Here is a 13794-nt window from a genome sequence, read left to right as displayed (position 1 = left end):
CCTATGGAAGCAAGCAAATTACTTAGTAAGAAGTCGGTCATGTAGATGGAATATTGGTTTCATGATATCTCAAGATCTGTCAGTTTAGCACTTCTTCATGCTCCCCCATTCCCCAAATAGATGGCCATTTTGTTCATGCTGTGTAACACATTAACTTTGAGTTCATATAACTGCATTACATATGTTTCTTTGCCACATGTTTGTATAAAGTATAGTACTTTTCTTCTTGATATGGCAGCCCAGAGCAAGATGAGACCAACCAGTCTTTGCATCAACGGAGAGTTGAGGCATCATCAAATGTACCTGGCCATTCGTTGCAAAATGTCATGCTAAGGTCAACTACTTTTACAGAGGGAAAGTTAAGGTACTATTTCTACTTTTCTAGTCAACAAAATTACAAGTAATTGCTGGTTTTATTCATTAATATTGTTTCAATAGGTAGTTCCCAAATTTCAGTCCTACCATTGATTTTCTCCCTTTATTTTATCTTCTTACTACTGTTTAAATGATGCTTACAATACTTATTTTTGTGTAGGGATTTTGTCCATTTTTGCATTTCATAATTGCAATATTTTAGTTTCTGTGCTTCGTCAAGTGATATGTTTTGTGTATCTTTTTTTTTTTGGATGGCTTATTTAGTGCATCACATAGTGAACCCAACATCACAAATGCTTTTTGGAGGCGCAGCCGGAGGAAAGCTGTTGCTGAACAACAGCGCACTGCTAGTTCAAGGTTTTCCCCATTGATGTTTATGTAACTTTTGATTTTTACTCAAGCATGTTTATAATATCATTCTAAGTGATGGCTTCATAACTTAAGTTGAGCTTTGTGATTTAGCATCTTTATCTCTAGTTTAGAGAAACTTGCTGGTACTTCTTCATCTCTGTCTATGATCAAGTTAATTAATCTGCATGGTCTATGACTGTTAGACCGAACATTTATAAAAATGTTGAAGATTCATTGATTGGTAGAGACTTTTCTTATTGAGGTGAAATAGCATCTCTGATATTATGCCTCTCTTTGAAATCAATACTTAAACATGCCTTCAAGGCATTTAAAAATTCAAAATATCTGGATAAGATAAGTCGTCAAAAGTTAATGAGCATTTCAAGATTTTTCCATTTCTTTTCATTAGCATCATCACTAGCTTTTTTTTTTTTTTTTTGGTGGGGGGTGGGGGAAGAGAAATGTGGAGGCTATGCCCCCTATAGGGTTTGAACCCTGGACCTCCTTGTTAGAGGACATGGCTACCCAGCCAAGTGTGCTAAGACTGGCATAGCCACTAGCATTCTTGCTGTGTGTTTTATTAAGCTTCTTGGAGCTATGTAAGATTTTGAGGATGTTGGCATTGGATTTTTGAGATATGACTTGTGCTAAAAATATTAACCTTCAGGCATTGAGCTTTACCAAGTACACATTCTATGAATGCTGTAGCGTCCTCTGAAAAAGCAGCAGAAATGATGGTCATGTTTCTATACTTTTGTACTGTCAAAGCAGTGATATACAATCTCTAGAAGTCAATTAAAATGGTCATCTGATTTTAAAGAATAATTCATTGGTCCTACCAGCACCAAAATTGTTATCTAGATTAGCCATCGGAAGTCTTGTATCTGCAGGGGTGCCAATAAAGATAGAAAACTATTTTTATGTGGGTGCCAAGAGAGATAGAGAACTATTTGTTATTCTGTTATGCAAACCTGCGCAAACTATGTAATTTATTTACGCAGTAGACCATAATCATAGGAGCAATAAATTTGTAAAGCAATGAAAAAAAAAACATAGTATTTGTTTTTAGATTCTTTTTTAAAAAAAGATACAAGATATTAGTGCAAATTATTTATTTTCAAATTCTGATATTCAAGTTTAGAAAAACATTTTTTGCTGTTTTAAATCAAAGTTTTTCTTTGATTGCAAAATTATGTTACCCTGGATTTGTTAATGACACTTCTTCAATAAGCTCAATTAAGGAATCAAAAATTTTCCACTAATTAAAAGTTTGCAAATAAATCTTGGTAGACACTTCATGCTAATTTTTTAACTTCCTGAGTTTGACTAATTCATAGAAGTATGATCGACTTTTTAGTATTGCTAGCTTGGGTTTGACTTGGGAATATATTGGCTAAGGTGGTCAGAAATCTCGTATTTGCATGCTTGAGCGTTGTCCTAAGTATAGTCATAAGATTGACATATGTGGCTTTTTAGGGGGCATGGACCTAACCATAGAGGTCACTTGCATGGTATGTGATAGCCTGGCTTGTGGTTTTGTAGTTCCTTTATAGGTGAGATGTAGATTTTAGGTCGATAGATATTGGAGACACTAGTTGTTGAATGGGACAACCATCGAATCTTGGGATCAAGGTTCGCCAACTTAGAATCGGATTTCTTGCTGGCCGACTGGTGGTACGAGTCCGTTTGCCCCCATATCAGACCATACTGGGCTCGAATTGACATGAAAACGAGGGAGAACTAGGGAGGAAAAGAGAGGGGGGGAGGGGGGAGGAAGGGGGGGGAATGAAAGGTAAGCTGGTACAGATGCCGGTGATGGCCATCGAAGGCCTGCCGAGGCCTCCAAGGCTCCGCTATCCTCTGCGAGAGGAGATTAAAGAGGGAGATAGAAAGAGAGAGAGGGGGGAGGGAGAGTTAGAGGGAGGGGGAGGTAATGGGGAGGCTGCGGGTGGCTAGAGGGCTGTTGATGGCCGTCGGACAGCCAAATTGACCCTTCGGATGCTGTGGGTTTTGAAATAGGGGTCATCCATTCTTGTTTATCGCATTTTTTTTTTAATGCAATGTACAGTGAATCCGGCAATGCTTTTTTTTTTTGAAAAAATTATTTTTAATGTGATGCAAATCTATTGCCAGCTTCACAGTGCACCGCATTTAAAAAAACACAATGAACAGGGGGTGGCCCCTATTTTGAACCCGCAACATATGTGGGGTCGATTTTTGTCGTTCGATGGCCACTGAGTGACCTTTCCGCTGCCTTTTACTCCCTCCATTTCTCTCCCTTCCCCCTCTCCCTTTCTCTAATCTCCTCACGTGGAGGGCCATGGAGCCCCAACGGCTTTCCGAGGGGCCATTGCTGGCCTTTTCCTCTCTTTCCCTCCTCTCCTCTCTCTCTCTTCCTCTCTTTCCTTCTCATTCACTCTGTTTTCATTGTGTTCTAAATTGAACACCTGAATCGCACCGGTTGGCCGCTGGTATGGTTCGGCATGGTTCCAGGTGCTTTGGCATTCCATGTCTGGGATAGTTGTATAGGTAGTTACTGAGTAGAAGCTTGCTCCTGCATGTTGTATTGACTTGTCAGGTCTTTTAATTTCTGGCCTTTCTAGGTGCAAAGTTCAGTTCTTGACACCCTTGTGTGTGACAACAACCTTGGAAGCTTTCCTTGTTTTGTTGTAGGTTGCAAATGGTGCCGACTTGGCATTTTTTTTTTTTGCCTTTGTATGTGCAAAGACCGGTTCTGGACACCTTTGTTTGTGACAACAACTTTGAAAGCTTTCCTTATTTTGTGGTGGGAGATCCATCTATTGAAATGTTTTCTGAGACTTAAATATAACCCCCAAGCTCTTGGCTCTTCTTGAAAGAATAAATTCTAGCAATAGGGAGGAAACATATATTCACTTGGGTGATCTATTAGATAAGAGATTTGATAAATCTCTATAATCTTCTATAGAAAAAGTTTTAGCTCTCCAAAACTGTAGGTGCAACTTTTTATGTTTGTTGTGGAGAAATCAACCGTCAAATTCTTTCTCTATCTTTGATCTTTCTTTTTCTCTGTTTGAAAAGTACAGAGTAAAGTTAAATGACAAATGGTCTATGGAAAATTGTTTCTGTTGGAGTTTCAGGAAACCCATATTTTATGGGCTGATGACCGCATAAATAGTTGCACATGGTGTTGAGGTCTCACATGATTTTTCATAAACCCAGGCCACACCAGACTCTTGGTCATTTGCTACCATAAACTAGGAATCCGAACCATGGAAAAGCCCTAGAGGGCTCATCGGTTTTATGGATGATCTAGGAAGTAGGAGGGTGCACACCTAAGCTATGCAGAAAGTGCTTCTGAGCATAACACCATTCAATATCTATTTTTTAAATTAATGTTAATCCTGATTCATGTTGCTGCATGCCAATTATTCATAATGTTTAGTGCACCACACAGTGGCAGCCTTTATCTAAAGACTGTAACCATCTTGTGAGATTGCTATGATATTGGTTGGTGTTTGCATAAACATGTAAGCTTCTTCATATTCCTGTCACTGCAACCACCTTTAGATTAAGTTAATTGCGGTACACTTGGAAAAGGTTGGTGAGAACTGAAAATTGTATACTGATCTCCATGTTGTTGGATGTTGTGCCCTGTTTTCTGCCAACTTTATCTTGGTCTGGAGCTAGCTCTTGCCGCCTCCAGTTGTTTCTCTTGCATTAAGGTGACATGTTTTTAACATGTTCTGGAAAAGGACATGGAAAAGCTTGAAAAAACATCAGAGATAATTTTGCATGGGAATGGACTTGGTAAACAAGGATTCATAAAACCAACTACTGATGGTTGGGACAGGGTTTTTGGTTCTGGTTATGTTCCCCACCCCCAAACACCCCCCTACTCTGTGCCCTTCCTGAAGTCCTTGGGTAAAACGTTCAAATATCTTTAGTGGGAGTGCCTAAAGTAGTCAAATTCATTTTATAAAAAGTAGTATTGAGAACGTAAGTATTGGTAATCTCCGAACCAAGGAATGCATAACCATCTTGAACCACTTGTTTCGAGGTGCACCAAGCCGTACTAGTGGCGGACCAAGATGATTCCGGCATTCAAAATGGGAAACCAGCGGAGGGGGAGAGGGAGGAGGAAAGAGAGAAAAAGAGAGAGAGGGGGGGGAGGGAGGGAGAGGGAGAGGGGGGAAGAGAGATGGAGGGTGGCGGATGGCTGATAGAGGGGTGGGGGGGCTTTACCCTCCAAACCCCTATTTCGTTCGAAACTGGATCCTGGATGGGGTCTTTTTTTATTTTGAAAATTTTTAGTGAAGTCAACAACCCCCTTGCCGACTTCAGTTTATATTAACTTTTTTTTTTTTATTTTGAAAGTATTAAGTGAAATCGGCATGGGAGGTGCCGACTTCACTTAAAATTTTCAAAATTAAAAAGATGCCTTGTCTAGGATCTTGTTTCAAATGAAATAGGGGTTTGGAGTACGGAGCCCTCTCTGCCCCTTCGTGCCCCTCTTTGGCCCTCTGCCACTCTCCATCTCTCTCCCTCTTTCTCCCTCCCCCTCTCTCTTTTTCTCTCTCCCATTCTTCCCCTCCCTTCCTCTCCCTCTTTCTCCCTCCCCCCCTTGTCTCTTTTCCTCTCTCCCATTTTCCCTCCCCCAACCTCTCTGTTGTGTCGATATGGGCCCCGTGCAGAATGGGATAGGGGCATACCGAATCATATTGTCGGCCAACCGGTATAGGCCCGGTACTGGCACAGCGATCCTATCTTTGAACAGGTGCCAAAATATGTTTCATGAATTTCTCCAGAGATGCATGTAGTAATGATTTTATCTACTACCTCTTCTTGAAAACATATGCATGATTGGATTTTAAATCAAACTAATGCCATTGATATAGATTCCAAGCACTGGTGTCAGGCACGTTAATGTGGACAAGTTTGTTGATTGAATTATATAATTTCTGGCACATGTTTCCCGTCTTTAAAGTTGTTATTGTCTAGATTTTTGACATTGAACACAAATATTCATGGTAGATATTTAACTGTCTGGTGCTAATTCATTCCGAGTGAGCATTTTCTTCCAATATTTATTAGAAAATGCTAATTCTTAGGCACTGGTTTGTGACATTTTTGGTTTGTTTTGCAGTCCAGAGCATCCTCTGTTTAGAACGCGGGGGAGATCAATGCTTGGTGGGGACAGACAATCATTCAGGGAATATGCTGATGGTGTAGCTGCATCAAGGTTCTCAGAATTACTTACCTACCAGATTTTGAATGATGAATTATTCTGGTGCACCTTATGTTTTTCATTTTTCATCTCCTGTTCTAACGATGCTTGTAGCTGAAGAACATCAGCTCGTATGATTTTCTTTTCCCTTTCAATTGTTAATTGGTGCTTGTCATGGGACAAGAACTCAGTTGTAAATTTTCTCTGCAAGTAGTTCTTGTTTTTAGGATGAGTTTTTTTTTAATCATATAGAGAGAATTATATGGAGTTTCTAGTAAATAATTTTTAGTCGTACCGAATCATTTAATATATATTGTTTGTATTGTAGATCAGCTAGTAGCTTGTACCACTCAGAATTTTTTTTAAACTTTAGTAGATTTTCTTTAACTGCATAGAAAGTCCATCTGCTTGCTCTTTCTGCCAAAGTTGTGGCAACTCAAGTGAGTGGTGCATGCTATCATGACAATCCATAATGGTGGAAAGCAAATGCAACTTTTTAGCTTTTATGATGGATTAGAAAATTTGTAGGGTCCAGTACTGAGATGGTGAAACTTGGTTGATGGTGTATATTACCTAATCTTAGCAAATGCCTTCTTAGTTCTTTTAGTTTCCTGACCATCCAATGATCAAAGCTAGATATGGTGAAGATTTTCGAGGTTAAACACTAACAAACTGTATCGATATACATGGCACAATTTTGTGAAATATAAATAAATTAAGCACTGCTTAAAATTAATGGCCCTGCTGTTCTTTGATTTATATCTCTTATCCATAGCAATGTGGAGCAAGGTTTAGATATCTTGTATGTCATTTCCCGTGTCAGTGCGATGCTTAATGATTGCCAAATTATCTTCATCTTTGATTCTGATCTCTTCTCAACTCATCATCTTCATCGTTGGAAATGTGGAGCTTAGTTGTGATCCTATCATTGTTCTCCATGAGAAAATTGATTAGATAGATGGTGATGCCACCGTGAAGAACTAAGGGGATCTATTAAGTCATTTTTGTCCCACAAAAGGGGCCTGTTCTAGGTGACCTATGGACGAGGTTGAGTCACTCGAGTGGTGTTAGCCTGTCATAGAATATGGCACACTGCAAGGCATAAATGGAAATGCCTGGATGAGCCTATTGATACCTTAATAGGTTTGTTTATATTTACTCTCTACAAAACCATAATTATAATGTCTCTTAATAAGCCTCTTTGCATTACTGTTAAAATGCTCTCCAAAAAGAAATCCTTCTTATTTAACAAGGTTAACTTTTCCGGTGAATAATTTTATACACTGGCAAGAACTACTATTCAGGCTGTTATTTTCCATGAGCTAAAGCAAAGTATTCTTTATTTATGTTTAATATATCCAAAAGTAATACTAATATTTTCCAGATCCTTGCAACTCTTTATAGCATAAGTTTCCTTGCAAATAACATCTCATGGCTGTAGAGAAATGGCCCATTCAGCTTGTTTAACATCCAATGATATACCTACAGAAAATCAATCTCCAGAATTATAGTATCGCATGTTCACTAACCCAAGAATCATGTAACTTTTACTACCACGAGCACAAAAAAAAAACCTTTGCTCTACAGGAAAACTAGCTGCCATTATGTAAAGTAGACATAAGTATCTTGCAAGATACATGCTTAACTTTTATTTTATTTCACTTTTTTTTGTGAAGATTCAAAGAGGTGTATGGGAAGAGAAGTGGACGCTATCATATTAGTGTTGCAGAAAGGATTAGCATGTTAACAATAGGGAGAGTCCAAGAAAAGAAAGTTCTATGTTTTCCTGTTTTGATTATTGTCACACCCAACTGTAGTGTAAACATCGTTTATCTTTTTAGACATGGATTCTTATGATCTTGTTTTTGGGAGTTGCATTCCCTATCCAGGTTTTGAGTATCATGTTCTGGGGTTTGTGCTGGTCTCACACAGCATATAAAACCATGCTATGCTTCACCAGTGCTCTCATGCACTAACATGCATGAAGACTGACGTGCTAGGTGCAAGCATGCAATTGTGTTACATGCTGGTGTGGCACTTGCATGGTACATTTCAAGTGCTACAACACATAGCAGCTGGCACCTAAATTATCCTCCCCATAAATCTCTCAACAACTATCTGAGGAGAAAGAGAGGCAAGAGGGTTATTTTTGTCAGAAATGGGTGTATTCACGAGTCATGACTCTGTTCTTTTATTTGTTTTGATGTGGTATGAATGCAAAGTTGTAAACATATTGGAGAGAGAGAACCTTTTGGATACTAGATGAACATGTAAGTTTAAAAGAAACCAGGAATTATGATTTTTTTTTCCTAGTTTGTTCTCCTCAGGTTGCCAGAAAGGGGTCTTTAGCTATCTGGTCATATCATTGGACACATACCCACTAATGTCTTGGACATTGTGTTTGAGCTTGGCTCTTTTAGGCCTACTGTTCCTTATGCCCCTTTAATGTGTTTGTACAGAATGAATTATGTGTTTACACAAACGTATCATGCATGCATGTATATATATTTTTTACTATGCACATACAGATACGTGGAGGTTATACACTATTCTTTTAGTTGGTATTTCATGAGTCTGCATCTTATTTTGCTTTTTGGACACTCAATCTAGGATAAATTGTGTTTACAGACATTTATTCCTATGTCCTATTTGCATCCATATGCTTAGCAAAATTTTTAAAGCAATATTTGGACACATGTCTTGAGCATGTTACTTGCAGGTCAGATGGTGCATCAACATCTGATGTTCGTAGGATACGAAGAAGAAGCATTAGTATTACACCTGAGATCAGTGATGATATTGTGAGGTTGTTCTTTGATTTAATTTGAGTAGTCCTTTGTTCATATTTTTGATCTCTTGCAGTTTCACCAATTCCAATTTCATTTGTTCATGTTCTTCTTTCTCGCCCTCCAAATGTCCTTGTTGACAGAAACTTTAAATAAGGCCTGGTAGTTGCAAAAAATTGCAAAACATTCATATCATACATTATGCAGGGAAGTGTGCCAACACATTCACTATTGCAGTATTATGGCCTCAAACTTTTAAACATCACGTGTCTATTGGGTTAAAGGGACCATGTATAATTTTGTACCATATCATGGGCTTGCAACAATGTAGGGTGGGGTCACAAATTTATCTGTATGAACTCAGTTTCGTTCAATGTCTCCAAATTACACATAGGAACTGTATAAATAATTCTGTTACCATAGTCCCAAACTTTCTGGAAAATTTATAATTTGATTTAATTACTTAAAAGTATTCATTATGTTTGCATTTCAAACTTGTCTTAGGTGAAGTCTGTGTGCTTCTATTGATGTTTATTTATATATAAAAAAAGGGTGCATATACAAGAGTTCTGTAATATAATCTGGTGTTAATAATGCTTAAACGTGTGGTATGGGTAGTTAAAAAAAAATTATATTCATAAGCATGAAGCAACACCTTTTTTTCCAAAAAAAAAAAAAAAGATGTAGATTTTCGCATGGTAACTTTTCTTATTAGGCTGTACTTTCATCATTGTGGATTGGCAAGTAACTGGCATACTGTGACATGGTATATCAGTTGATTCTACCTGATTGATACATTTAACCTTGGGAACTGCTATCAGGTAAACCTGGAAATAATTGTAGCTATGCCGTAATACTCCAACAAACATGAAGAATGAATGCCCTTCTTACAAGCCTTCTTGGAGATGAATATTGAAGGATATCATTGCCGGTTGTGGAATTTGGGCCAGATATTTGTCGAGTCATTCAACATGTACCACAATACAAATATGTAAAACTCGAGTTATAATGGACTTAAGGATCTTCCTATTCCGGACCTAGTATTATTAAGGTAGGATTCTATAGATTGTTCCTATTCATAGGGGACTTGTAATCTCGCTGAATCTAACCCACTTGACTACTTGAAAAGCCACATACTAAAAGTATTTAAAAGCTCTGTGTTTAACTATCATATTATAACTAGGAGGAAAAGTTACATGATTAATTTAAAAATATTATTAACGTTTCCTTTTGCAACAATTCATAATTAATATGACTATAGTCATATGTACTTTATTTTGCAAGAACCTTAGAAACCACCCATGCTTGCTTTGGTAAAACAATCTCATGTTTTGTAGTCAACCATTTAGGGCGCATTTCTGATGTTCTGGAGTCACATTTCCTCAACATATTTATCTCATGACACCCATGTATGTGCGTCATGAATCACTGAAATGCTACCTAAATTTTGAGAAGACAATATCATGCTATACCATGTGTGCAATCATACTCATCAACAATTTTTGAAATCATTCTTCTTCTATACTAAGAACTATCCAATTAATCAAAAGTTAAATGCAAGTTAAATCCAATATTTGATGTGGCTCAAGCCATTATGGATATGGATCATTATGTTTGATTTAAGTATATCTTTTACAGTATGTAGAACAGTAGAAGTTTTTTTTTAGGCAATCGAAATGGTTAGAGTTTGGGAAGTAGATGCTCTCATATTCTTGTACCTATTCTATGCTTTATACAAATAAGACATGGCACTTGCCTTTTTACTTGAAAATTTGTGTGACCAGATTATTTTCAAGAACCCTTTTTTCTTTAATGCACGAACTAAGCTTTTTAAAAATAAAATAACTCCATATTTTGATTTGTCATATCTTCCATTTAATTTTGTCAACAGAGCTGTTCGGGCAATGAACGAAACATTAAAGCAAAATCGTCTCTTAAGGGATCATGGTGATGAAAGTTTAGGCTTGTGCTCCAGAAATGACAAGAACTTAAATGAACCACATAATGATGTAAGCTGCTCATTCTCAGTAATCGTTGCTTTTTAATACACTTTTCTGGTCATTTCCATCTAGGCATGATGTGTCATTATTATTTGCAGGATGGTGATGGATAAAGTTGTACTATGTGTACATACATTAGTTAATCATGCTTTAGAATTATGCTTTAATTTGGTTTTTGTTGGGATATGATTTGTTTTTGAGATTGATGTATTTCTGTATATCAAAGTATGCTTGCTCTCTCTTATAATGCTAGTCTCTTACTCTCTTTCGAAGTCATATGGACCTTGCTTGCTTCCAGTTGATTGCTCCATCACTGATGAGTCTTCTAACATATCTAATGGCTGTCTCAATTAAATGAGGGCTTTCATATTGCTTTAAGTTGTCTTTTAGCCAGAAACTCAACACCTAGAGGTTGCTTCAAGAGTTTGTTATCAGATGTTCTAGACCTTTGATGGCTTATATTTACGCATTTATCTACATTGAGGCAATCCTATATAGATCATGTAATGCTATTGTTTGAAATTTATATTACTTTGTTTTTATCGTATAATATATTTGCATGTTACCTTAGAGCATGATAGCCTACTATTCATGTATACTATGACATTACCCTTACATTTACAGTTGTTTCATTAGGGCAGCTCCCCTAATTTTTCTCTTCTAGCTCATAAAATTAAAGCATTTGGATTTTAGCAGTCATCTTTAGTGGTTTGTCATGAGGAAACTCATTTTGTGAGCTAATCTATTTCCAAGCTCCAATGCTGGACATAATCAACTTGTGATTCATGGATGATTGTCGTGGTCCTCTTGCAATCATTTCAACAATTTTTGGGCCCTTTGCTGGTCTTCTTTCTATTCTGTAGTAGCATTGGGCAGACTTACTAGTAATTTTGGGAATTATGAGGCATACAACCTTCTTCCTCTCAGATCATGGTGTAATTTCCTTAACTCCATTCTGTAAATCAATGCACTGTCACTTTTCTGTAGTTGATTCAGTTTCTGTAAGTGTTGCCAATAAATCCTGATAAGAATTGTTTATGATGACTGAGTTACAATCTTCACCTTAAAACCATAATAAGCTACGCACAACCTTTGTATGTTCACATACCTTTTTTTTTAATCCACTCTCATTACATCCTAAATCTTGTTAATTGGTTGCATTCCATTGGGTACTGTTGCAGAGTATATTGGCCGTCCACTGGAACTTACTTTCGATCCTATTGGTTTTCATTAAGACAGTGATTGATGCTTGCGAAGTTTTAGATATCCGTGGATGGCTGAGCATCTCGCCATTCCTAGTGTCAGTGAGGAAATGGCTTGTGATGGGATGGGACATCCACTATCTCAAGTGTTAATAGGCAGGGCGTCCTATTCCATGGAAAATTGGAACAGTCCCATCTCACTGTATTTAAAACCTTGAGTACTTATCTGGTAATCTTGCATCATGTTATCAGAATAGAAAACTCAGACATCCCCATACCACAATATTTACAACCTTGGATGTTTGTCTGGTGATTTACTTCATATTATTGTCTCCTGTTTCCTATACATGTGGATCTGCTACATAGGATACAGCTGCCTGATTTCTGGAAGATTTATAAGGATTGGCATCATTCAGCATCTGTTATTTAAAATACATAGGAATGGATAAGGCAGTGCTAAAAATGTTTTATGAGAAATGCTTTGTGTTATAATTCTACAGTGCAATTGTCATGAACTGAAACCTGGCTTTGCCAAGTTCCAAGTGTGGCAACCAAGGAAGGAAGAAATGTCCCAAATCGCTTGATTTGGGGCATACCGAGCTGTAATGGCAGCGGACCGGGATAGTTCCAGCAATGAAATCAAGAAACTAGCAAAGGACGGAGAGAGGGAGAAGGAAAGAGAGGAAAAGAGGAGGGGAGGGAGGGTGACAGATGGCTAGTGGACGGCTACAGAGAGCCAAGGAGCCATCTGAAGGGTGGAGGGGCTCCACATTGGGTTCCACTGTTTCATTTGAAATAGGGGTCCCATAGAGGGGGCCTTTTTAATTTCGAAAATTTTTAGTGAAGTCGGCAATCCTCTTGCCGAGTTCGCTTAATTTCCTTAAAAATAAAAAAAAAATTAATCTTGATAAAATTAAGTGAATTTGGTAGGGGGTTTGCCGATTTCACTTAAATTTTTTGAAATAAAAAGCCGATACCTCTGGAACCCTATTCTGAATGAAATAGGGGAACCAGCCCCTTTGTGTAGGTGCCTGGCCCTTCTTCAACATCTGTCGGACATCCGTCACCCTCCTCTCTCCCTCTTCTTCCCTCTCCCTGCTCTCTCTTTTCCTCTATCCCATGCTCCCTCTCCCATACCCTCTCTTTCGTGTTGGGATGCGCTCCATCGATCTTCTCCCTCTCTCTCCCTCCCTTCCTCTCCCTCTCTCCTCCCCCTTTCTCTATCCTATTCTCCCTTCCCTTGTCCTCTCTATTGTATTGGTATAGGCCCGACATGGAATGGCACAAGGGTGTACCGAACCACGATGCTGGGCAACCGGTCGGGGTCTAGTACCAGCACAATGATCCTTGGTGGCAAATATTACAATGAATTATTGGCCTGATTTTAATTTGAGCAATTGCTGTGAAAGCACAATTGTTAATTTAAACCTCAAGTCATGAAATCATAAAATGACGGATCCTTTGGAGCAAGCAAGTTGCATTCTAAATTCAAATTTTGTAGCTTCCAGCCTGAAATCATTATAGAGGTCACTTCCATCATCTCATAATATACAGCATAGCTCATTGCAGATAAAAATTACATCTCTTGGTATAGATATATTACAATACTCTTCTCTCAATGCTAATAGCTATTTGTGCAACCAGAAGCCTTAAATTTAATCGCAAATATTGCCAAGCCTCTCTATTGTGGAAAAGTGTTCTTATTATGTATACCAAAACACTTCAGGGTTATTAGTAGTCTAATACCGAGCATTTCAAATATAATAAATAGGTGGGTAAGCTATACAAATATCCAAACATAGCAAACAATATCAAGGTTCATCATATGATGCACACCATCCGTACCAAGCATAACCATACCAAGTGTCGGTATG

The 13794-nt window shown here is 37.9% G+C and overlaps 1 protein-coding gene across 3 annotated transcripts in view; it reads left to right on the top strand.

Moving 5' to 3' along the window:
- LOC105044043 (probable serine/threonine-protein kinase SIS8) overlaps positions 1–13794 on the top strand; it is a 36462-nt gene that overhangs the window by 14325 nt on the left and 8343 nt on the right. For all 3 annotated transcript variants that reach the window (XM_010921826.4, XM_019853115.3, XM_019853112.3), the window contains exons 6-10: positions 239–364; positions 640–732; positions 5852–5947; positions 8652–8738; positions 10610–10727. In XM_010921826.4, the coding sequence (XP_010920128.1) occupies positions 239–364; positions 640–732; positions 5852–5947; positions 8652–8738; positions 10610–10727 (520 nt within the window). The remainder of the gene's footprint in view (positions 1–238; positions 365–639; positions 733–5851; positions 5948–8651; positions 8739–10609; positions 10728–13794) is intronic.

The sequence above is a fragment of the Elaeis guineensis genome, chromosome 2 (assembly GCF_000442705.2).
Source record: "Elaeis guineensis isolate ETL-2024a chromosome 2, EG11, whole genome shotgun sequence".
NCBI classification, from domain to species: domain Eukaryota; kingdom Viridiplantae; phylum Streptophyta; class Magnoliopsida; order Arecales; family Arecaceae; genus Elaeis; species Elaeis guineensis.
This window is presented reverse-complemented; position numbering and strand designations above follow the sequence as displayed.